This window comes from Nerophis ophidion, linkage group LG06 (assembly GCF_033978795.1).
Source record: "Nerophis ophidion isolate RoL-2023_Sa linkage group LG06, RoL_Noph_v1.0, whole genome shotgun sequence".
NCBI classification, from domain to species: domain Eukaryota; kingdom Metazoa; phylum Chordata; class Actinopteri; order Syngnathiformes; family Syngnathidae; genus Nerophis; species Nerophis ophidion.
In genome coordinates this window covers 38,086,002-38,111,931 of record NC_084616.1, presented here as the reverse complement: position 1 = coordinate 38,111,931, position 25,930 = coordinate 38,086,002, and the positions used below count along the sequence as shown (strand labels likewise).

Below are 25,930 nucleotides of genomic sequence, written 5' to 3'. Positions count from 1 at the left end.
TATTATTATTAGTAGTAGTAGTAGTAGTAGTTATATTCGAATATGGTGTGATTTTTGGTCCCGTACATATACATTATTGAAGCATTTCTTGCCACCTTATGTTATTTTGTGATAACATTTCCAGCTCATTATATCATGTATTAATATACCAATAGATTAGATGTATTTTATCCTGTCAATATCTACTCTGTCTATTCATATATTTTTCTGACTGTCTTTTCTCATGGTAGCAATTAGTATCGTTTTAGTTTGAGATTCAAGGATAGTCTATTTTTGTCAAACCATGGCTTTAATTTATTAATCTCTTCTGTTATTTTTTAATTAGCTTCTGTGTGTTCTTTCCTGAGCAAAATGTGGTTGTATTGTCTGCCAATAGTTCTAACATTAAGTCCTTTTTAACTTCTAAAAATGTTGTTTCCTTAGCTTGTGTGTGTTATTTTCTAAACAAAATGTGGTTCTATTATCTGCAAATAATTCTAACATTAAGTCCTTTTTACTTAAAACATTTAGTTTATGTAGAGATTCAACATTTTTGGTTCCAGTATCAATCCCTGGGGTATGTTGTAAAACAGTAAACCCCAACTTCCGCCGCAAGGGGCCGGTCCATGAAACATGAAATAATCTATAAACGACTGTTTGGTTCAACGTAACTTTCACCAGTCCCACTAGACACACCACTAAGCTTGTTCATAGATGTTTAATAAAACTCCCTAATGGAAGTTACAATTTGTTATATTTGTTATCTTTGTTACATATGACAATGCACAATAATGAACAATTTAAATGTGCCAGATTGTAGTCAAAGGCTAATTTCCTTCTGCAGTCCCTGCCAGGTTATTTGTACAGTATATATTAGAATATGCCATCAACCTGCCGGGAACCATCTAACCGTAAAATAGTTGACGAAAACAATGGCAAAATTAATTAACAATCTAGTGAACGAGAATTTAAACAAGACGGAAATATCGACAGAGACTAAATCCAAACCTATTTAATTTTGTCTTTAGGCGTGTGGGAAGTTAGGACAGGAGCATGAAGGAGAGGAGTGGGGGTAAATCACAGCACAGATCCAATCAGAACTGCAACTACTAAGACACAACTCAATTTAGATCGGGGGCCACATGGAGAAAAATCTACTCTAAAGCAGGCCGGGCTGGTAAAATCACGGCACGATAACTGAAAAATAAAGACAACTTCCGATTGTTTTCTTTGTTTAAAAATAGAACAGGCACAAATGTGCAAATCATAAAGTTGTTGTTTGTTTGTTTTTTTACACTTACATGTTGCAGTTAATAAATTATTTGTCGTTATTTATATTTTCTAAATAAATTATGTGAGAATGTTCATCAGTCTACTCATTGGTGTTAATTTTCAATCTATCAAGATAAAAAAATGGTATCAATATCAAATTACAGGATGTTATTTATGTAGTTTTATCATTTTTCTCGACTGATGCACTAACGTGGTTTATTTTGTACCAATGTAGCATCATCTACAAAGATAAAAGTAATTGCTATTGCAACATAGAGTGGACACAATTGGAACAGCTGTTTCATTGATTCAAAAATTTAAGGTACATTTTTATACCGAGCAAACTCATTCCGTGGGCCGGATAAATCCTGTTCGCGGGCCTGATCCGGCCCTCGGGCCGTACGCTTGACACCCCTGTTGTAAATACTGAGAGTGATAACTGCGCTTTGATAAACACACGTCGAACTGCCTGGTGCCATTTCGCGAGCTTAAATGCTAACATGAAAATAACAGGCATACATATTTCCCCATTAAAACAAAATACCCCAAACTAAACTTATACAAACACATTACTGTCTGAGAAACCAAGCTATTCAGTTGTGCACATTTTACCTACAAGCTGTGCTCTCTAAGCACAGAATCATAATGATTGATCTTTTCTCATAGGAAAAGAGATGGAAGTTTTGTTAGGGTGCGTTATCCGCTAAATAGAGCAGGGCAGACAAATTGTTCGGCTCTAAATAAACCTTCTACAACCCATGGAAAACAACTTGATCCGATCTTATTCGGTTTTGAAAAGTTTGAGTAACACACCTGAATTGTGTGATTGGAAACCAGATCTCCCAAGGGAGTGTTTGTGGCCTTAGAGGACCGTTCGTATCGCGCATATATTAATCTCAACGCATGGGATACAACCAGGAAGCAGTTACCATTAAATCTAAATATAAACAACGATAAGAATGAGGAGGAGACTGTTTATTTGCTTGTCAAATTAAAAGAGCAGAACATTTTTAATTGCATCGATGGTAGAAAAAAATAAACAGATTTATTTAAGACCTTCATCTGAAACATAATCAGTCGGGGCATGAACCGTATTTTCCTTTGGATTTAACACTCTGTCCATCAATCCGCATAACCTTATGACTGAACTCTTGAGATATTCAAATGTTTTTTTTCCATGATAAATGATGGTATTTTGATGATTAAAAATGTAAACGGTATCACTAACTGTCTGGAATTTTACCACCGTTTATCATTCTACCGTTTACTGTAACGTCCCTATTCAGCATTGTTAATTTTGAAAGCAGCTTTTAATTTAGTGTTAGTCATAATCTTTTGAAGAAAATATATTTTAAGTTTTGTCAAACTTTGGTCAAAGTTTCAGTCGACTAACTTGTACAACATTTTAGTCAACTAAAATTACAATAAATTTGGACAGCTAGATTACAAATTAGTTATTTTGATGTTCCCCGCACATTGTTGTAACTGCAGATGCTTGAATCTTGATATTAGTTTTCTGTCCAATATCTAAAATACTGATACTCTTCTGCACTTAACTTACGATACTGATATCAACGATACCAAAATGTGCAGCAGCTCTTCTCTTCAACTGATGTCAGGTGATGTGATGATTGAACGCACTCTGCTTATTTTATTGGCTGCATTTCACAAATTAACACTGTTTCTGATAAATGAGAGGTATTGCAATGTAAGTTAAAGAAACAGTGCAATATTTTTTTTAAATGTTTTGTCTGAACAAAACATTATAAAAAAAAAAAATGACCAATGGTAAAATTACATGTTCTACTATCAACGCATAAGATGGTTTAGACTTTTGAATTAATTCACAAATAAGAATAGAACTGATTACTGCTGACAACTATACAGTTTGGAAAGCTGCACATTTCTATGTGGGACACATATCTGTATAAGAAAACGTAAAGTATAAAGTATAAATCTTTGAACAATTATTACCAGATACTTCTCATTATTTTTCTTGTATAAATGCTTTGTGTTATTTAGAGTGATTCTAGGTGTCATTAGATTAGAAGTATTTAAGGAAGACAATTTTCTCTACTCTTGGATAACCACCGCTTTACACTCATCGATTGTATCTTCACAATCCAAAGGCCAAACCTAAAAATAATTCCACACAATACTGAAGATGAGTTAGCAAGTCTGTTGCTTTGTTGAGCACGACAGTTTGATGAGGTCTTTACTTGGACACTAAAATCAATATAATACATTATCCAATATCACTATTGACTAAAACAGGGGTCTCAAACTCAATTTACCTCGGGGCCACTGGATGCAGAAACCGGGTGAGGCTGGGCCGCAAGAAAAGATTTCTTCAAAAATCTAACATGCACTTTTTAATGAATTCACCTATGAATGGCTTTCCCGTCCTAGCATTGCTAGGGCAGGAAAGCCAACGCTCACGATTTTTCCGGGAGACTCCGGAATTTCAGTGCACCTCCCGACAATCTACCGGTGCAACCATTTTCCCTAATTCGTCCCAACTTTCACCCGTGGGTGTGTGTATTGTAGTCTGGGCTGCATGAGATTCTGGGTATTTGTTCTGTTGAGTTCATGTTGTATTACGTTGCGGATGTTCTCCAGAAATATGTTTGTCAGTCTTGTTTGGTGTGGGTTCTCAGTCTGGCACATATTTGTAACAGTGTTAAAAGTTTTTTTACGGCCACCCTCAGTGTGACTTGTGCAGCTGTTGACCAAATATGTCTTGCAACATCACATATGTGTACTGCTCAGTCAAATGTAACAATCAAATAGGCTTGCACGCTCTCTGTACAGGATTCAGAGGGCGTTAAGAACAGTGCCATTGCGGCACCCCCTGTATATTGTTGACTGGTAAAAATCGGCAGGGGTTTCCATAGAATGGATACCCTGGTATTAAGGTGACTCCTGTGAAAATTGGGAACATTGGGAAGTATGACGCTGTCAAGTTCCGCTCAAATTAAACTCGCGGGCCGCACTTACATTAAATTGTCATACCAAAGTGCAGGCTGCACTGGACTAAAACAATATCTTATGCCAATATCGGCTGTCAATCGGCAGATATTATTGGACAGCTGCAGCAATAACCCAGTTACAGTTATTACCAGTTTTTGCTACAACACCAACATTAGGCATTACTAATTAGGAGTTTAACAATATATTGAACTATTGATGTTTAACCTCCTAAAAGGACTATCAATATGCTTTGCCACATTTTGTGTCTGTGCTAAGATGTTGACTACTACATCAGCAATTTTTGATAAAAAAAGCAACTTCAAGTTTTTTGATGCCTTCAAACAACAGTAAGGCAAATGATTTTGCTTTCCACTTGAGTTACAGAAGAAAAAGAAACAAATGTCGTACTGTAGCGGACTCACAGGATGAAGTTATAATTAAAGATGCAGCAGCATTGTTAAAATTCAAAGAGTGGACTTACTTTGGCTTGTATGGCGTTGATGGGACATTACATAAGTGGATAAGGACTTAAAAATTCTGTTAACAGTTCTGCTTTTGAAATATTTTTGAAAATATTAACCTTGAAATGTTTGTTTCAACCCAATTGTTACATTGCCATATTGAGATGTTATCGTACCAAAATCATGAGTCATATTATTGTATATCGTCCCCTGAGATAACCAAAACTTCTTGGCCTTACTGTTGATACAATTTCAGGCATTTTGTAAATGTATACTTGTTTCTGTGTCAGTACCACGCACACATGTTATTCTTATAGTAACCAGACATTTTTCTTCTAAAGTTCTCACACTTTTGAATTGGCATGTGTGGCTTTCATTTTAAGTGCCGTCATCCTGAATGGTCTGACATGGTCTTTGACTTTTCAGTCACTGGTAATGCACATTGAAGGAGATACATTTCATTCATCATAGGAGCATTACTATCTAGTCACTATGTGTGTCTTTAAATGCAGCTACAAAAAAACAACAACATTGTTCTTGTTTTGTTAAATGGAAAGTAGGCCTATTAACATTCCGCCTTCTGTAATCTGCCAGTGTTGTCTTTTGAATGCCATCCATGTATCAAAGTCACAGAAACACAATAATGGTCGTGGCTAACATGAGTAATGCTTGAAATGCATACAAAGTCACACTTCTGATTTGCTTACGTTGCTCCTTTTAGGTGCATCTCTAAATTCTGCCACAGGATGGCATACTAGTGATACCTCAAACATACCATATTGTCAGCATTGTGTTTGTGATTTTTGATCATTAGAATGTGCTGGTTAATCAATCAATCTGGTAAAAAACATATAAATGAATGAAGCACAGACGATAATCATTTATACATCTCTTCTTCTCAGATACAAACAATTAACGTAATGAAAAAATGTATTTATAAAAGATGTGTGTAGTTGTAGTATTGTTGTGTTTTATGTTCTTATTTTTGCAGTAATGCAGTAATTCAATATGCATTATATTAATCGCTGAACTTAATTTGATCATAATCTTGCACAGTATTGTTTTTAGTTAGTGTAATGTCTTACAAAGTATTTGCTACATGACTTGGATTGAAACTGCTGGAGGACAGACAAGCAGCATGAGAGACTTAGAAGGATAGCAAAGTACTGTTGGATAATTGTCTTGCTTCTGTGTGTCCTCAGCTATTCCTCTGGGGCTGATTGTGGTTCAAGGAGACAGCAACTTAGAGATGTGCAGAGAACATATACAATGTTTACAAGAGGTAAGACAGAGTGGGAGTAAGGCATATTGTTGCACTAAGTGACTGAAAAAAATGACAAATAGACACTCACTGAAGAAAATGGTTTTGTCATCACAGGGCTACTTTTTTCCTACCTTTCTATACTACCATTTCATTCTCAAGGAATTCTGTTCTATCCATCCACATTCCAAAAGTGTGTCGCACTGCAGGTTGTTTGTGTGATGCCGGAGGTACTTGTAGTTTTTGTATTGGACTTGCACTCAATTTATTAACTTTTTTACATTCTTTTTATTAGCACAAAGTTGCAATTCCCATTCTGAGTAAATGCTGAGAGATAATGCTGAGCTGAAATGCCAAAGAAAGAAATGAAGACCACAACCTCTGTTTTATCGCTGTACATTACTGTATATCATACTATGGCATGCTGCAAACATTTTCTGCAGAAAGTTGCAGCTGGTATAGCCTCCAGCCACCCTCATGACCCTGAGAGGGACAAGTGGTACAAAATGGTTGAATGAATGGATGGAAGGTAAAAGATTTACATAGAAACTAGAACAGCCTCTACAAGGGCATCACTCATACCAGCACCAAATTATACACCCTAATAAATACCTACCTATTATGTACAACAGTGGTTCTCAAATGGGGGTACGCATACCCCTGGGGGTACTTGAAGGTATGCCAAGGGGTACGTGAGTTTTTTTTTTTAATATTCTAAAAATAGCAAAAATCCTTAATAAATATATTTATTGAATAATACTTAAACAAAATATGAATGTGAGTTCATAAACTGTGAAAAGAAATGCCACAATGCAGTATTCAGTGTTGACAGCTAGATTTTTTGTGGACCTGTTCCATAAATATTGATGTTAAAGATTTATTTTTTGTGAAGAAATGTTAGAATGAAGTCCATGAATCCAGATGAATCTCTATTACAATCCCCAAAGAGGGCACTTTAATTTGATGAGTACTTCTATGTGTAGAAATATTTGTTTATAATCGAATCACTTGTTTATTTTTCAACAACTTTTTAGTTATTTTTGTATTTTTTTTCCCAAATAGTTCAAGAAAGACCACTACAAATGAGCAATGTTTTGCACTGTTATACAATTAAAAAAATCAGAAACTGATGACATAGTGCTGTATTTTACTTCTTTATCTCTTTTTTTCAACCAAAAATGCTTTGCTCTGATTAGGGGGGACTTGAATTAAAAAAATGTTCGCAGGGGGTACATCACTGAAAAATGGTTGAGAACCACTGATGTACAGTAATCAGGATGATTCATCCAAAAACATAATAAGATTAAGAAGGGAAATAAATTTAACCTGATTGGCAGAGTTCTGGTTTTAATCCAATGCTAAATATTTGGGGAGATGTGATGCAAAGACATATTTTATTTCTTATTTTCTATTTAGTTTTTGAAACTACAATATGTATGGTTTTTTGAAAAATATTTTTGGAAATAAATTCATTAATACATTCCATATAAAGTAATTAGATTGATTTTCACACATGTCCTTTTACGTACATCAGAGTTTATCGAATATCGGTAACTTATAGAAGACATTTTATTGTGTGCCAATTATGCTGGCTGGAACTTGTGCCTGCGTGTCTTTGTTTGACTATTCGGTACAGATCAAGAGATCAATGAGAAGCCTATTGCTTTTCTCTTAACAACATTTGTAGAATTAAGATGCAGTGGCTCCAAAGATAGAAATATATTTTTGATTAGTTTTAACAGTCAGTACAAGCTTGAAACACACTCTACCAACAGCAACAGGTCAAATTTAAACAGAACCTAAATTTTACAATGCTCAAGGGTATTAAAGGACACTATGTCCACACCTTTTTCTTTTTTAAATTGTCAGAGGAAATTGTTTCATATTGTAATAACAACAAACAACTGTAACAACACTAATTAAGCTGCATTTAATTTCCAATGTATGACAATTAAATCTTTGAAAATTGACATTTAGAAATTCTAGTATAGCAACAATTAAGACAGGTGTCAAATATAATAATATTTATGCAAAGGTTAAACCTTTGCATAAATAACAAAAACTTCTCAAATGTCTCAATCTAAAGGTTCCTAAGTAAAAAGGTTACTTTTGCAAAAATGTCTGATGGCCAGCTAGCAAGTTTTCTGCTTTTCTAATGTCTGGCTTGATACTTTACTGGTGCACACATCAAACACCAGTGCAAACTACACCCACGCACAACATCTGAAAAGGTTCTGCACTCTTGGGGTTGCATTGCACAACACAAAACATGCACACAGTTTAGAACAATTTGGCCTGAACAACAATATTTTATTCAGTCCAAGTTTATGATTCTGAAAGAGACAACCACATTTGCTTGCAGTTGCTATCTAAATGAACAAATTAAAGTGTTTATTTGTAGGGCAGTGAATACTCTCGTTCATCCAGGTTATTGTATTCTGAATACGGACGCTATGATTATAGATTTTGACTGAACGATTTTAGTCTGATTAATAAACACTTTTTCACAATTATCAAAAATGGTTATGCATTGAATAATTTCACAACAACAAATCAATAAAATAACATATTACTTAGATTTGGATGTTACTCATTCATGTTATAACATTAAAAAAACAACAAAAAAAACCTCTGTATTATTATTGATAAATATGGCTGGTATACACAGGAAACAGGATGTCACTGAGCAATGGGAGAGACACGTTAACAGCCAATCATGTAACAGTATCAACTACCAAGTTTAGTTGCGCCGTCTTCCTCTCCCTCTGTAGATTCACTGTAAAATCTTGATTCATCAACTCAATAACAGAAAATTGTCTTTAGTTTTGTTGGTTTTAATATAACTGAAAACTATACGCTACTTAATATTAGAAATGGCATCAGCAAAGGATACATGTCCATGTACGACCCATTCTGCTCCACAACTAGCATGGCTGACGCACACAAGGCACTCGGGTACATTTATACCATGTATGAATCATCCGCTGACGGTTTTCCCACTTTGTGACGTCACCAATTGTGCAGATTGCAAACAGTTTGGAGGAAGTGGGAAGGCTGGCAAAATTATTTTTCTAAATATATCCGCGGTGTCTCCACGGTTTGATTTCACATTTTTGGGACTTATGCAGATCACAAATACAGCAGGTACCATTAGGTAAGAAAAGTTGGTTTTCCATAGTAGGGCCCCTTTAAAACTAAAATGAACTTATTGTTCCCCCATGAGAAAATGTTGCTCCTTGTGAGAAATAAACTCACGTAACATAACCTATCTCTCAATATGAGTGTAAAAACTTGTGCAAAAGCGCTAGTGTAATTTTGTTTTTGTTCCGTGCAGGTTGTGCCCAAAATAATGTACTAGCATAATGTCAGTTTAAAGCGAGTTAAGGGGACTGAAACACTGGTGTGGAGCCTTTGCGATTATATAACTGTGACGTTTTTATCAAGGTTAATAGTAAAACTGATGGTTGCATCAAAATGGTTGCATCCCTATTTCTCAGGGCAACTATTGATAAAAATTGTAACTTGCTGGTGCTGTGCCTTGATATCACCTTATTTCAATTAATGGGAACACTTTACAGACAAAACACAGTTGTGCTATGACCTCACGTACTCCACACCTACCACCCCTGGGAGGCCAAATCCAGCCTGGGAATAATACCATACCGCCCTCTGAAATAATTTAAAAACTTAGGAGACAAACACTTTTTGCAGCAAATTCTTTAAAAAAGAATAGCGTGCTCCTGTCGTATAGAGGAAATTATACAACTGTAAACACATTGACCGATCCTTGCATTGACATTTTACCCTGCTATCAAACTGGGGTACATACTTGTGATTTTCATTAACAAGACGTTTCTCAAGGCACCCCTCTAAGTCCTCTTTTTACATAACTTTTCCCCATGTGATTTATGTAACTAGGGTGTAACTGTAGCCTGTTTACTTCAGATGCATTCAATAGTCCCTCTTTTTTTCATCATTTGGGCTATTCAACTAGAGTTTAGTTCCAAAAACTTTTGAGAGAATCACATTTTTTGCATGTACAAGTCGATTGACTAACTTTTCTGCAGAAAGTCCTTAAAAACATCAGAGCACTCCTGTAACTCTGACAAAATAAATATACCACAACCAAATGTCTATTGTAGAGGACGCTGGTTCTCCAGAATATACAAAATAAGACTAATAGTGAAGGGAGAAGTTCGGCCCCCCAGTCCTTAGTGTTCTGGAAATGTGGCCTCAAAACTATAAAGTTAAATATCAATATAGCACCAAGAAACACTGTTCTATTGATGACTCTCCCAGGGAAGAGCTTGTCTAAGCTGATCCCATCAGTGTTCGGTTGAGTTCAAGTCAGAACTTTTGGTCGACCAATCAAGTCTTTTTTCATTCCCAAATTCTGGAGGTAGTCTTTGTTGTTGTTGTCTTGGAGGATCACGTTCACTCCCAAAATGTGGAGACATGGGATTGCCTTCAGTGATGACAAGCCTTTTTTTCCTCAGTGAGAGCGATGCTGCCTCACACCACAGTAATGCATCTGGATGTAAGGCTACCTTAAAACGAGCCAAAGGCAGTAGAATAAACTGTGACATTGACTGTCACTGTTTGCACATCTTACCTATGTAACACACTAATCTTAGTTGTGCTGTTCATTCATAGATGGTAACCCATCCATTTTTCTACCGGATGTCCCTCTCGGGGTCACGGGGGGCTGAAACCTATCCCAGCCGCACTCGGGCGGAAGGCATGGTACACCCTGGACAAGTTGCCACCTCATCGCTGGGCCAACGCAGATAAACAGACAACATACAACATACACACATTAGGACCAATTTTAATGTCGCCAATTAGCCCATCCCCAGGTGCATGTCTTATGGAGGTGGGAGGAAGCCAGAGTGCCTGGAGAGAACTCCCCCGCAGTCACAGGGATAACATACAACTTCCACATAGAAAGACCCTGAGCCCGGGAATCGAACCCAGGACCTTCTTATTGTGCAGCAGGAGCACTAACCCCTCTTTCACAGTGCTGCCTGCTGTTCATCCTACAAATACAGTAAATGTTCTTTACAAATGGTACTTAATTTAACAAGACATTATGTAAAACCATAGTTTTATGGCACAGAACTTATTGGCAAGAATATTTGTAAAATCATAAAAATACAGATTCATTTGATTTCATATTTATTCATACTGTATTTATTATTGAATGTATGAACATATGACAGTCGGGGAACTTTTTCCAACAAAATGCCCGCTGAGTGACAGCGTCTCCAAGTAGCTCCACGATTACGGAGAGAAGTGCATTTTCAGTTATAATATCTTCAATCAAATGCTGTTTGGTCGATGTTTGCTGGTTTTGTGCTTTGCTGTGTTATTGCCCATAACAACTTCCACTGAGCAGTTTATCCGCTATTCAAAAAAAACATGCTCGATGGTAATTTCACAGTTTTGGTTTCGAAACAAATATACTGTATTTACACAAGTCTCCCAATGCAACCTACCAAAATTCACTGTTGCACAACAAATTTGTTGCACTGGTAACGTTAAAGGTGAAAAAAACATCCTACTTTGTTAAAGAAAAAAGGAAAACAGTTTTTTTTTTTTAAATAACAAGCCTCCCTGAATAATCCACCTCAACCTCCCCCCAACCCACAGTCACCCACCCCCATAGCTTCGAAGAAACACTGTGGGAGAGGATAGAACAAAATTATGTTTTGTTTCATCTTGGTGACCAGAAGGGATTTTTGCCAACGGGAATCTTGTGATGCTGAATGCTGTCATTCTCTGTCACGGTGACTTTTGCAAAGTGGGGAATGTGATGGTTTTGCTATAAACAGAGTGCTACGTCATCATAAGGTATAATATATGCAGAAATCATGCAGTGCTGCTGTTATCTCTTACTATTTATGTGGCTGAAAGCACAACCAACAAAAAAATAACACATCTATTTGCATTGCATTGTGAGGTGCATTTTTACTTCACAATGACCTACTTAGCAACTGTATTCATTTAAATTTTAACATAATCCTGTGTTTTGTTTGAAGTTGATTATTTTATATGAATACCGCTTGAGAGTTGCTGTGAATCCTTCTGTTGCATAGCAACCGGTTGGGTGCGGCACTGCTTGATCTCCTGCTATGTCGTGCGTGATGATGGTGGTGGGTTATGATTAGAGAAGCAGTACATTTGCTTTTAACTCATCTCGTTGATTGTCGAAGTGCATTCGACCGATGGGACGTGTGCAGTCACTTTTACAGTCAGCATAACGCCAGTATCTATCACTAATAATACCAAATAATGATACATATAGTATGAAGCTCCTAATTAAATACAAGAGATATTTCACATATTTTGATACACTTCAATGATATGATTGAGTCACAATAAGTATCAAGCTACACTGATGCAAAATGGTGCGATTTACTACAAATACAATACAGTTTCACTCCCTTTTATGATACAGTTTCACTCCCTATTATGATACAATTACCTACAATTGAGAGGAACATTCATTTAACAAAATTTGACAAACATTTTATATGATACAGTGCAAAGAATAAACATATAGGCAAATAAACGCGCTATTACAAACTGGTTTCAAGAGTGTATGTAGTAACAACGTTCCCTTATGAAAGACTATTAGGGACATTATTCAGAATTACCTCTTACATACACTACTATAACGCTCTCAATTAAACGGGCATTTTTTTCTTTCGCTCACAATACTGAAACACTCTTACGTACACCACTGAATCACATTCACACACTACTAAAATGAACTGTGTGTGAGAGAAAATATTTTTCAGTTCATGTGAGTGTTACAGTAGTATGTATTACAGAATTTTAGTAGTGTGTATGAACTGATTTCAGTAGTGTGCATGAGAGGATTTCACTTTAAACGGAAGGCATTTCAGTTAAAATAGAAGGCATTTTAGTTAAACAAAAAGGCCTTCCGGTCAACAAAAATGCTCAGTTCTTTCCAGCCACGTTGTTCACGAACAATAACATCTGCCCAACTGCCGGCAAGTAGGCTAACCGTGGCTGAAGCTCTGCTTCACAGTGTAGTGGCTTCAACGGAGAATATAATAATATTGTCAAATGCGACCGTTGCACTTCCAAGCCGCAAAACCTTGAGCTGTCCCATAGCGTCGCATTTTCCCTCCTCACAACAAAGCAGCATGGCGCCGCCTGCTGCAGCTTCAGCCCAAGGAGAGTGTGCACCGCAGTGTCATCAAGCGCAATATTTCAGCTCATGGACATCAAGCACGAGGAGGGAAAGATAATTAGAAATGATCGCTTTAAGGAGGACAGGAATTCCATCGATCACTTTATTAGGCAAAACTGTTTTTTGTCGGCCGTATTACCACACCAAAAAAACATTAGCAAGAAACTACTGTTTTATATATTTTCTGCCATACAAACCAGCCCAAAAGCAACACGTTGTCATCTGTCATGTCAACAGCAGCCTCTTGCTCCCTCTTAATTGCGCCAACATGCGCAACTATGGTGGCACTTTGCCACTGGTGCGTTTATGGCCACACAAAAAGACGGAGGACTCCAACGCAACAAATAAACTGTAAATGCCAGGTCGTTACACGATGACTCATCAATCAGATGTGTGCCAATTTCACTGTCATTTATTAAGAATGTTAATTAAAGGATATTTATCCTTCATTGCTGTAGATTTCATAAATGCTTATAAACTTCAACTTCAATTAGTTGATGTGCTCGTTGGAGTGTAACCTTATTTATGTTTGGTTTTCAGGGTCATTTTTCAGTCATTCTGTAAGCGAGTAAAATACAAAGGCCACTAAAAATGTTGAAAATATACCTCAGGCAGCACTTAGGATAAACCCAGTTACGAGTTTTTTTTTGGCAAGTGCACCAATGCAAAAAAAAAGCAAGTGTATGAACAGTGTAAAATAGTATTACATTTATTGTTTTTATTATTGTATTTTATTTATTGATAGTTCCAGTTTGTAGAAGGGTTTTTGATCTCTACTGAACAAATGGTGGCCCGTCAAAGTGCTTTCTTTTTAACCACTTGTCTATATACTGTATGTTTCACGGGAAGGCCAAGTGAATGAAACAGGACAATGTAATGATTTTAAGAGGGTCTCAAGGCTCTGGCATCTCCTTGTCAATATCTGAGCCATGGCTCCGAGCCAACAAAATACTTCTTATTGGGGATTTTGAATTGGGACTGGTTGTTGTCTCTCTCTGATTGTTTGAGATCAATCTGTGACTCTTTTAATCTTACACAGTTCATTAACATCCTAACCCATCCAAAACCTTAAAGGCCTACTGAAATGAGATGTTCTCATTTAAACGGGGATAGCAGGCCCGTTCTATGTGTCATACTTGATCATTTTGCGATATTGCTATATTTTTACTGAAAGGATTTAGTAGAGAACATCGACAATAAAGTTTGCAACTTTTGGTCGCTAATTAATAAGCCTTGCCTTTACCGGAAGTCGCAGACGATGACGTCCCAAGGGTGAGGGCTCCTCACGTCCTCATATTGTTTATAATGGGAGCCTCCCGCAGCAAGAGCTATTCGGACTGAGAAAACGACAATTTCCCCATTAATTTGAGCGAGAATGAAAGATTTGTGGATGATGATATTGATAGCGAAGGACGAGAAAAAAAAAGAAAAAAAAGGCGATTGCATTGCGACGGATTCAGATGTTTTTAGACACATTTACTAGAATAATTCTGGGAAATCCCTTATCTTTCTATTGTGTTGCTAGTGTTTTAGTGAGATTAAATAGTACCTGATAGTCAGAGGGGTGTTTTCACGGGTGTCTTGACGCCAGTCTCTGAGGGATGTCGACGGCAGCTGCATGGACGGCGCAAGCTCAGCTGATCTCCGGTAAAAGGCGACTTTTTACCACAGTTTTCTCACAGAAACCTGCTGGTTGACAAGTGGTCGGGAACCATGTTCGTTTGACCGCTCTGATCCATAGTAAAGCTTCACCTCTGGGAATTTTAAACTAGGAAACACTGTGTGGCTAAAGGCTAAAGCTTCAGACCTCCATTTTTCTACTTTGACTTCTCCATTATTAATTGAACAAACTGCAAAAGATTCAGCAACACAGAACACAGATGCCCAGAATACTGTTTAATTGCGCGATGAAAAGAGACGACTTTTAGCCGCAACTGGTGCTGCGCTAATATGTCCCCTGCAACCCAGGACGTCACGCTCAGGCGTCATCATTCCGCGACGTTTTCAACAAGAAACTCCGCGGGAAATTTAAAATTAGAATTTAGTAAACTTAACCGGCCATATTGGCATATGTTGCAATGTTAATATTTCATCATTGATGTATAAACTATCAGACTGCGTGGTCGGTAGGAGTGGGTTTCAGTAGGCCTTTAAATGCTCAGAGAATTATTCTTTTTTAGATCGTTTTCTAAAAATATACTCCTCATTAATACTCTTATATTGGTATTTTTGCAAATAAGTTTAGTGACCACTGTGTTATTGCCACTGTTAAGCATGGTAAGCTACCACAAATTATTTTAAGCATTTTTGTGGGGAAGCTTTTTATCATGATAGATGGTTTTTGGATTGGTCCAGGACCACTCTTTTTTTCGTGATGTGGAGTTGGCTTGGAAATATTTTCATGATGTATTTATCAATATTATAAACAAAAATGCTCCTCTACGTAAATTCAGAGTGAAAGTTAGAAACCATACTTGGTTCTCTCCTGACCTGTCCAATCTACCAAAATAAAGGGATGCTGCCTTTTTATTGATGAGTAACTGTTATATATATCACACTTGTGGTTAAACATAAGTTTAAATTGTTTTTCTTTCTTCTGAATCAAGTCCTGTTTTTCCCTACAAGATAGGAAATGCTTGATTATGACCACCTTTATGCCCTTGCTAAATTATGGAGACTTGCTTTTTATGAATGCACATGGCACTTATTTGAATAAACTTATATTGGTGCCTCATGTTTAATTACTAGTTGTGGCAACCTTGTCCACCATTGCACTTTGCATGCAACGGCAAACTGTCCATCTCTTTAAGTCCATAGATTTTCTTGATGAATGTTTTTTGTATATAAATTACTATTTGGACTGGTTCTCCCTTTTTTAAGGTCATTTATGTGTAGAGACTCCAGTCGCTACAGTTTAAGGTCACATAACATCTATGGTGTGTTATTTCCAAAAGCCAACACAAGTTTTGGTAAAACGCCTTCCGATTTGCTGCTCCATGGTCATGGAATGAATTATAAAAGGAACTGAGGTTACCTGAACTGATCACTTTGGGGGAATTTCAGGCCATTTTAATGGATTGAAAAGCCGGTTTTATTGGGCACTGTGCTTGTTTTAAAACAGTTTTCATTGAAACATTTTGTTTTTTACCTATTGTGTGCTTTTATGTAAGTATTTTGTACTTTATTTGTGACTTCTCATGTTTTTTTGTTCTATTTATTTATGCAACCTGTTTTGCTGCCTTCTTGGCCAGGTCATTCTTGCAAAATATATTTTAATATTAATTAGTTTTTACCTGGATAAATAAAGGACAATTAAATGAATGCATGACTGTAATTTATTTTTGTCATCCGTGTTCTGCTTCCTGCAGATTCCGTTATAGATTGAGAAAATTGGTAAATGTTGACTAATATCGGTTATTAACAGACGAATTGTTACTTGTTATCAAAATTGTTGGTAAAAATAATATCGATAAGTGTGGCACAGTGTCCGGTAATTATGCTTGGCCTGGTGATCTTTGGATATAAACTCATGCTGTACATTGTATCTGTGAAGTCGTCAGTTATTTTGCTTATTTGGGTTCAGGAGGACAATGTCAAAGTCACCACGTAAGAAACGTTATTTCTGGCTGATGTCAGTGAAGGTTGCCTTGATCCAGTCCATTTCAATACATGACTTACGTGTTACATATCAATCTGATCAATAAGAGTTTGCCTTTGTCATGTCATATTTCAATGGTTATACTTTCTAAGATTTTATCAGAAGCGAGCGACATGTTTTTTACCACTTTGTAGTCTAGGTCCTTCATAATGTACGCAGCTAATTCTCTTCCGTTTTTCTTGGTTCTGTTGGTGTAATTTAGTTCATATCTTTCCAAATCAAAACATATTCCTTTTTTAGCATTGATCCGTGTTTCTGGGATGGAAATAACTTTGAATGTATTGTTAAATTGTTCCAAAAAGTTATTAATGTTGTAGTTAGCATACAAGCTTCTGCTGTTGTAATGAATGATTGACAGTTGGTTTTCAGATTTAATGTTGCTATTATAAAGTTCCTCTGCGTACTAAAAACTATTACTCTTGTGAGAGAAACAGGTGTATCTAATACTATATTGTGGTCAAATTGCTGGATTTTATGGTCTATGTTGCAGAACATTTTCAGGTCTATGTTTTCTTGTTCAGGAAATCTTTTTTGTTGTGTCAATAATGTCAATGAGTGGAGATGAATGTGCTCCTAAATCCGGGACTTCTTGTTCAATGGTCCCAATGAACGTGGCAGTGTTTATATCGAATGTTTTTTTGTTTTCCGTCAAATTTCATTATTGTCGTTGTTGTTGTCGAACGTCGTCCAGATCCTTGATGTCATGGACAACAAGTGCTCTTGCTTCTGTACTTCCATTTAGCGTGATCTAAATTTTACCGTTGGTGCTCCAAGTTCCCTGAAATTTTCCCTTGTTCCCCAAGTCGCATGCTTTTGGTGATTTCAGCAGTACGTTTGGTGAGGTGCTTATTCATGTACACATTTGGACCCTTCGTTCCTTGTTTCAGCAGCGCCACTTGGGATGTTCTTTTAGACAGGATTACCGGAGCGGTGTTGTAGTTTCTTCCATTTAGTTGAATGCATGTATCAATGATATTAATGTTAACATCAATTTCATTAGATGGCAGAAAGTTGACCACTTGGTGTTGACCAGAAGCTGGCTTTTTATTAAACCTTTAAAGATTTTCTTGTAAAAAGCCTTGCAGTAATCTGATTTAGCTGGAGACTGCTGCAGAACGCAACAATGAGATTACATAAGCAAGTCGGATGTAAAGGGGGATTGAGGGGGTGTTTCTTCTTTTTTTTTGAATAGCCCCATTTATTACTTTGTATAATAATTCTGGTAAGGTTAACATGATAGTATGTATTAACTATACTTCACATTGTAATACCTTATGTGAACCCTCCCAGAAGTTAAATATATTGTACAGGGAGAGTGTGACCGGCGCGCCTGAATGCGCAAAAGTCACCGCCTCTGTCGATGGTGTTGAGGGCGGAGCACCATCAGATAGGGGCTGGGCATGTGCTGACGGCGAGACACAGCTGGCAGGTGATTAGACTTCACAGGTGGTACGTGGTAATCCAATCATCTGTTGTCTTTAACAGTGAGCAGCCAGTGGAGGAGAGGAGGTGGGAGAGACTGGAGAGAGAAAAAATCTGACAATATTGTTGACTTGTTATATGAACATTAAATACTTGGTTGAAACGGCACGCCTGGCTCCTGCGACGTGTGTAATTGTGGAACAAGTAGGAAGCGTCGTCCACACATATATATTAGCAGATAAAATAAGACACAAGCTATATGCATATACCGTATATTCACTGGCCGCTTAGTTTACTCACCTTGGAGGTACCCATTTGGGTTGCCCTTTATGGCTTTAGAACTTCTTAAATTTTTGTTAGAATATATTTAACAGACTGAACAAGGTTTCTCCTGAGTTATTCTAGTTAAGTAAAGCAAACCTGTCATCATGTCCATAAAACCATTTTGATATTTGTTATAGGGTGTGTTGTTCTACTGGAAGTACAAAATACTAAAGAGTTAGAAACTCATCAGCCCACTCAATGTTTCCTCAATCTTATTTTGTACAATCGGTGCGCTCATGCAAACTGTAACCTCAGTATCCTGTGGTGCCTTTCAAGTTGCTTCTCTGCATACTTTTTTACAGTACAGGGAAGTGGTGGTTCCTATTTTTAAGGAGGACTGGAGGATGTTTCTATATTAGTCAAGTGGAATCGCAATTTTAAGCCTCCTCCCCTAAATACTAGTTGAGGATAATTTCTAATCATCGAAATGATGTCGATAATAAATTTTATCTCAGATACATGTGGTACAATATATTTTCTGTACTGTTTGTAGAATATTTAACCAGCTCAACATGCTTACCAAGGTACTAGAACATGGCAGTTTACCCAAGTAGTACATACTGAATGTGCTTTGTGGACTTGACGTGAGATTGGTGCAGTGTCCACAATTGATCAAAAAAGCTGGTTGTTCCAATCTCCATTTAGTCCCAAATAGAAGGTTCCTAGTTGATGTGCCTTGTGCAATAAATAGTGCTTGGCCACCTTAAGTCAGCAAATTATTAGTGAACATTAAGTTGAAAGTATTAATAAACACAGGGGAAAAAATGTATAGAATATCCAGAGTTTTTGGTGTCTGTAGCTAAATCCATTTTTTGTTTAGTCTATGCTATTTAGACTGGCAGCAACATTTTGATCATTATCAGAGGAGTCCAACATTATTGTAGTACAAAGCAGAAGTTCATACCGTATTTGTCTCTGAACACACCACACTCTGTTTGTAACTTACAGTCTAAATGACCTACAGGAAAGCAGAAGAGGGAGCAAGTTTGTTTTATGTGATCTTCTTCTTGATCTTCTTGATCTACAGTTCAACAAAAGTTTAAATTGTGTTTCTAATATTCTTTGCAAAAGTGGAATTTTACCCATATGTTATATTGCTGAAAGTATGTTAATGCAGAGGCTGATGTATTTGTAATATGTTATCATTCTTAAACTTCTGATATCATGATTTTAACATTTTTTTTAAATTTGTCTTTAGGAGGACGCTGCCAAGATGAAGAATATTTCCTCACAGCAAATGTCCCCAAAGTGGTGTTTCCTTGATTGTAAGTTAGACAACACAATTATCAAACTTCTCCATTGAGAGTATGAATTATAGTTGGAGTGATTACAGGACCCAAATGTATGCATAAGGATCAATTTGAGCAAAATAACTCGGTACATTCCATCCATAGCCCCCACCCAAAAATGTTAAAAAAGCCAGTTTATTTTTATGCCAACAATTAATTCTAGGAAAGGTGTGCCTCCTTACACTGATAAACACTGTTGGCATGCAAAACATTCGCAAACATATTGGACTTATCAAAATAGTCATTATTACATTTAGGTGTTTCTATTTTAACGAACCAGATGGTTGCAAACATTAATGTTCTCTGATAAAAGTTCATTTTTAAATGTTTGTGCTGTAACTCCAACCCAAAATAACAGCAGAATTAGATATATAAGTATATATTTTTTATATGTTTTATATATTTTTTATATTATATATTAATAAGTATTTATATTTATATATAATATATATAAATAAGATAGTTTTCGATGTACATGATAAATATATGAACCTTGTTTGAGCAGAGACTTAGTTGGAGGGGTGATAAAATTGAACATAATATTAGGAATGTATACTTTCACATAAGAAAGCTTAAAGGCCTACTGAAATTAGATTTTGGCTCCTCACATCCTCACATTGTTTTTAATGGGAGGCTCCAACAAAAAGAGCTTTTCGGACCGAGAAAACGACAATTTCCCCATTAATTTGAGCGAGGATGAAAGATTCGTGTTTGAGGATATTGATAGCGACGGACTAAAATACAAAAAAAAACAAGTAAAAAAAAAACAAAACACATTTACTAGGATGATTCTGGGAAATCCCTTATCTTTCTATTGTGTTGCTAGTGTTTTAGTGAGTTTAACAGTACCTGATAGTCGGAGGTGTCTGTCCATGGGTGTTTTGATGCCAGTGTCTCAGGGAAGTCGACAGCAGCTTTATGGAAGGCGCAAGCTCAGCTGATCTCCGGTAAGAAGCGACTTTTTACCACAATTTTCTCACCGAAACCTGCTGGTTGACATTCGGTCGGGATCCATGTTCGCTTGACCGGTGTGATCCATAGTAAAGTTTCACCTCTGGGAATTTTAAACAAGGAATCACCGTGTGTTTGTGTGGCTAATGGCTAAAGCTTTCCAACTCCATCTTTCTACTTTGACTTCTCCTATATTAATTGAACAAATTGCAAAACATTCAGCAACACAGATTTCCAAAATACTGTGTAATTATGCGGTTAAAGCAGATGACTTTTAGCTGTGTGTGTGTATGTGCAGTGCTCATATTTCCAAACAGTCCGTGACGTCACGCGTAGTACATGTCATCATTACGCGACGTTTTCAGGAAGAAACTCCCAGGAAATTTAAAATTGCAATTTAGTAAACTAAAAAGGCCGTATTGGCATGTGTTGCAATGTTAATATTTTATCATTGATATATAAACTATCAGACTGCGTTGTGAGTAGTAGTGGGTTTCAGTAGGCCTTTAAAGATTCCTTGTGGAATTTTAGCCAAAGCAGATGCAGTCAAAATATCAAATTTTTGAACACCACAGATTAAGAAAAAAAAATCTAAGTAACATCGGCTAGTAAGTGACTTTCGATGCTCAAATCCAAATGATAATGCTAATGTTTGCAATCAGGAATGTGCGAGGTAGCAATTAATAGCCACCAGCATGATAGTTTCACTACTACTTCCTTTGAAAAAAATCTCCCGCTGGTCTTTCTCTGGTTTGGACCTGCATCTGCCCCAATACATTTGTAGCGCAATCTAATAAATCTAGTTATTTATTGATAGTGTCTGCTAATTAATATCAGCATAGCCATTAAAAACTTAATATATTTGCCAATACTGCAGCGGATATCATGTCAGTATGACGTTATATGCGCTAGTCATCATGGTAAATGTGGTCTTTTTCTGGCGCCGCCAAAATCAAACAAAGCCGAAAGTTCCTAGGTGGAATTTTAACATTGGTTAAACCAGTAAAACCCCAAAAACAAAAATTGAAGCAGGCAGTAATGAAGGCCTAACATAGCTTCTCTTGGGAGAATTTTGAAAAATGTTTTTAAATGACGATAATAAATCACTGCAGCATTTTGCTGCAGCACTCATCTTTGTCTCACTTCAGTTGCCATTGCTCACCAGTGACGAAGGAAACTAACTAGCTAATTGTAGCCCTGCATAATCCAGGTTAAAGCCCTCTCACACACCTATTAAGCACACTTAAATGATAAAATATATGTGAATTTACCACTCTTGAATAATAATCACAGTTTATTAATAAACAAAAGGAATGTGAGTCATGTTCTAGCCTTTAGCCTGTTTGTCAGGCTGCCACCACAACTATGTTTGTTGTCGGGCCACCTCCATCTTCACTAAAGCGGCTACTTATGATCGTATATTAACTTGTGTTCACCTCACTGCAAGTTTTGAATGCGGAAAGTTTAATGTTAATACTTCCGCGACTATACAGGGCACACAAGATGACAGGGTCTGTCATCTTGCATGAGGTCATGACAAGCCCATCCTGTCTTTACTGCTTACTCTGTTCATGTACTGTATACTGTACTGGATGCTGTTTTACAAACCCCATTTCCATATGAGTTGGGAAATTGTGTTAGCTGTAGATATAAACGGAATACAATTATTTGTAAATCCTTTTCAACCCATAATCATATTGGAGGGGTGTTCACATTGAACAAAGGCAAGATATTTGATGTTCAAACTCATAAACTTTTATTTTTTTTGCAGATAATAATTAACTTAGAATTTCCTGGCTGCAACACGTGCCAAAGTAGTTGGGAAAGGGCATGTTCACCAACGTGTTACATCACCTTTTCTTTTTATAACACTCAATAAACGTTTGGGACCTGAGGAAACTAATTGTTGAAGCTTTGAAAGTGGAATTCTTTCCCATTCTTGTTTTAGGTAGAACTTCAGTCGTTCAACAGTCCGGGGTCTCCGGTGTCGTATTTTACGCTTTATAATGCGCCACACATTTTTGATGGGAGACAGGTCTGGAATGCAGGTGGGCCAGGAAAGTACCCGCACTCTTTTTTTTTTTTACAAAGCCACGTTGTTGTAACACTTGTCATGCTGAAATAAGCAGGGGCGTCCATAATAACGTTGCTTGGATGACAACATATGTTGCTCCAAAACCTGTATGGACCTTTCAGCATTAATGGTGCCTTCACAGATGTGTAAGTTACCCATGCCTTGGGCACTAATGCACCCCCATATCATCACAGATGCTGGCTTTTGAACTTTGCGCCTATAACAATCCAAATGGTTATTTTCCTCTTTGTTCTGGAGGACACCACGTCCTCTATTTCCAAATATAATTTGAAATGTGGACTCGTCAGACCACAGAACACCTTTCCACTTTGCATCTGTCCATCTTATGTCAGCCAAGCGGGCGGCGTTTCAGGATATTGTTGATAAATGGGTTTGGCTTTGCGTAGTAGAGCTTTAACTTGCACTTACAGATGTAGCAACAAACTGTAGTTACTGACAGTGGTTTTATGAAGTGTTCCTGAGCCCATGTGGTGATATCTTTTACACACTGATGTCGGTTTTTGATGCAGTACCGCCTGAGGGATCAAAAGTAATATCACTTATGTGCAGTGATTTCTCCAGATTCTCTGAACTTTTTGATGATTTTACGGACCGTAGATGGTAAAATCTCTAAATTCCTTGTAATAGCTCGTTATTTGTTTACAAAGTGGTGACCCTCACTCCATCCTTGTTTGTGAATTACTTAGCATTTCATGGAAGCTGCTTTTATACCCAATCATGGCACCCAACTGTTCCCAAATAGCCTGCACACCTGTGGGATGTTTCATATAAGTGTTTGATGAGCATTCCTCAACTTTATCAGTATTTATTGCCACCTTTCCCAACTTCTTTGTCACGTGTTGCTGGCATGAAATTCTAAAGTTAATGATTATTTGCAAAAAAAAATGTTTAGCGGTTTGAACATCAAATATGTTGTCTTTGTAGTATATTTCACTGAATATGGGTTGAAAATGATTTGCAAATCATTGTATTCCGTTTATATTTACATCTAACACAATTTCCCAACTCATATGGAAACGGGGTTTGTATTATGCTGTACATTTAATGCTTCACTGTTAAATATTCATACCTGATAATCAAGTTGGGTGAGTGGGCTGTCTTTTCTGTAGAATAAAACGGCCTCTTAGAAACAAAAAAATATGAAATACATTTTGTTGACCAAAACTCCACAAATGTGTGGGGCTCCAGATGCTAAATCATAAATTTACTTTATTGAAAACTAGTTTAGAATTATCTATAAAGTACTTGAAATAATATCGTCTGTAGTTGCAGCGTATGGGACCATTTTAGAATTTAGTGATTAAAAATGCAGAACATTTGGTGCCTGTATTGAGCAACATTATTTGTTCAATAGTGCTTTGCAGCAGTAAAAACATTAACAATTCTCCCTTTGCCTTAACAGCAACAACAGCTGATCGATTTTACAGAATAGACAGAGCACAGGTAAGTCTAATTCTATCCGTACATGCATGCGGTATACATTCTCCCCTGCTATAAAACTCTCGTTTCATCAGGAACATCTCAACTATGTATCAGAAATCTCACATGAGGAACTTTTTATCTTGGACACTGAACTAATTATAAGAACGTCTCCAACTGCCGTACCTGATTTGGTTCATCCTTTATCCAACTTGGCGAACTACGGGTAGGTACAATATTATCCTTTAAACTGCTTACATATTTGGTGTGGCATGACCCAGCCTCATGCACTAAAGGGAAGTTACTATTTGAGTCCCTGCTGATTTCGTAAGTTGCACCCGGCACCCGCAAATACAAGAACAATCTAACATTTTCATCAAAGATTCTCCTCATTCATCATCTCCTCAGTGCAGTCTTTAAAGCAGTGTTCTTTGAAGGTGAACTGCACTTTTTAAATTTTGCCTAACGTTCACAATCATTACGAGAGAGAAGAAGAAGTTTTTGGGTTATTTTGCTTTCTATCATACAAATCGGCTTGTTCTTGGTGACGAGCAATGGAGCCAAAGGGAGCAATCAATTCTACCACTAAATCAATTTAAAAAGGCATTAAAAAACCAACAGCAATACTTGATTTACGTTCCGTAACTTGTATAATAACCAAATTGTAGCGACATAGTTATTGTAAGAGCAAACACTGAGGAACACTTTTTCTACTAACATATTCTATTATGAATGTACTATGGGCAGCAGGGTGTTACAGGGGTTTGTGCATGTGCCTCAAAGGCAAAGGTCCTGAGTAGTCCTCAATTCAATCCCAGGCTCAGGATTTTTCCGTGGGAAGTTTGCATGTTCTCCCCGTGACTGCGTGGGTTCCCGCTGGGTACTCCGGCTTCCTCCCACCGCCAAAAACATGCACTTTGGGGATAGGTTGATTGGCAACATTAAATTGGCCCTAGTGTGCGAATGTGAGTGTGAATGTTGTCTGTCCATCTGTGTTGGCCCTGTGATGAGGTGGCGACTTGTCCAGGGTGTATCTTGCCTTCCGGCCGAATGCAGCTGAGATAGGCTCCAGGACCCCCCGTGATCCCAAAAGGGACAAGGGGTAGAAAATGGATGGACTAACATAGTGGTGTGCTACGGTATTATTAATTATGGGTAAGCACACCATTTATGTCGAAATAGCTTGTCTTGAAGTTCCACATTTTGTAGCTTAGATTCACTTTCACCTCACTCTCTCGGCTTCCGTCTGCTCCAACGTCCCATTCTTACTTCGTACTGGCCTCTACAAGCAATAGTTCATCTTCCATTAATTCAGATTCAAAAAGAGAAGGTTGTGAACTGTAAATGGAAATAAATGTTCCAAAAAATTTGTTCTGGCAATGTTAAAAATGACCAAAATCGGTAAATATTGAACATGTTACATATTGTTATGAATGTGTTGTTACTACATTGTATATAGACTTGAAGTGTGTATACAAAATGTTTAAATTGTTTTAGTGGGCTTCGAAGGCTACAACAGTGACTCCCATTAGCCGCATCTTTCAAGCGTGTTTTATCATGTGTAAATTAAAAAAAAAAAAAAAAAAAAGCCGTCTGTTCCTGTCCCTAAA

The 25,930-nt window shown here is 37.1% G+C and overlaps 1 protein-coding gene across 14 annotated transcripts in view; it reads left to right on the top strand.

The window, feature by feature from the left end:
• Positions 1-25,930, top strand: part of LOC133554659 (diacylglycerol kinase zeta-like) — a 244,663-nt gene that overhangs the window by 151,561 nt on the left and 67,172 nt on the right. For all 14 annotated transcript variants that reach the window (XM_061903651.1, XM_061903653.1, XM_061903648.1 and 11 more), the window contains 4 exons: positions 5,885-5,964; positions 19,765-19,831; positions 24,304-24,344; positions 24,416-24,546. In XM_061903651.1, coding sequence (XP_061759635.1) covers positions 5,885-5,964; positions 19,765-19,831; positions 24,304-24,344; positions 24,416-24,546 — 319 coding nt within the window. The remainder of the gene's footprint in view (positions 1-5,884; positions 5,965-19,764; positions 19,832-24,303; positions 24,345-24,415; positions 24,547-25,930) is intronic.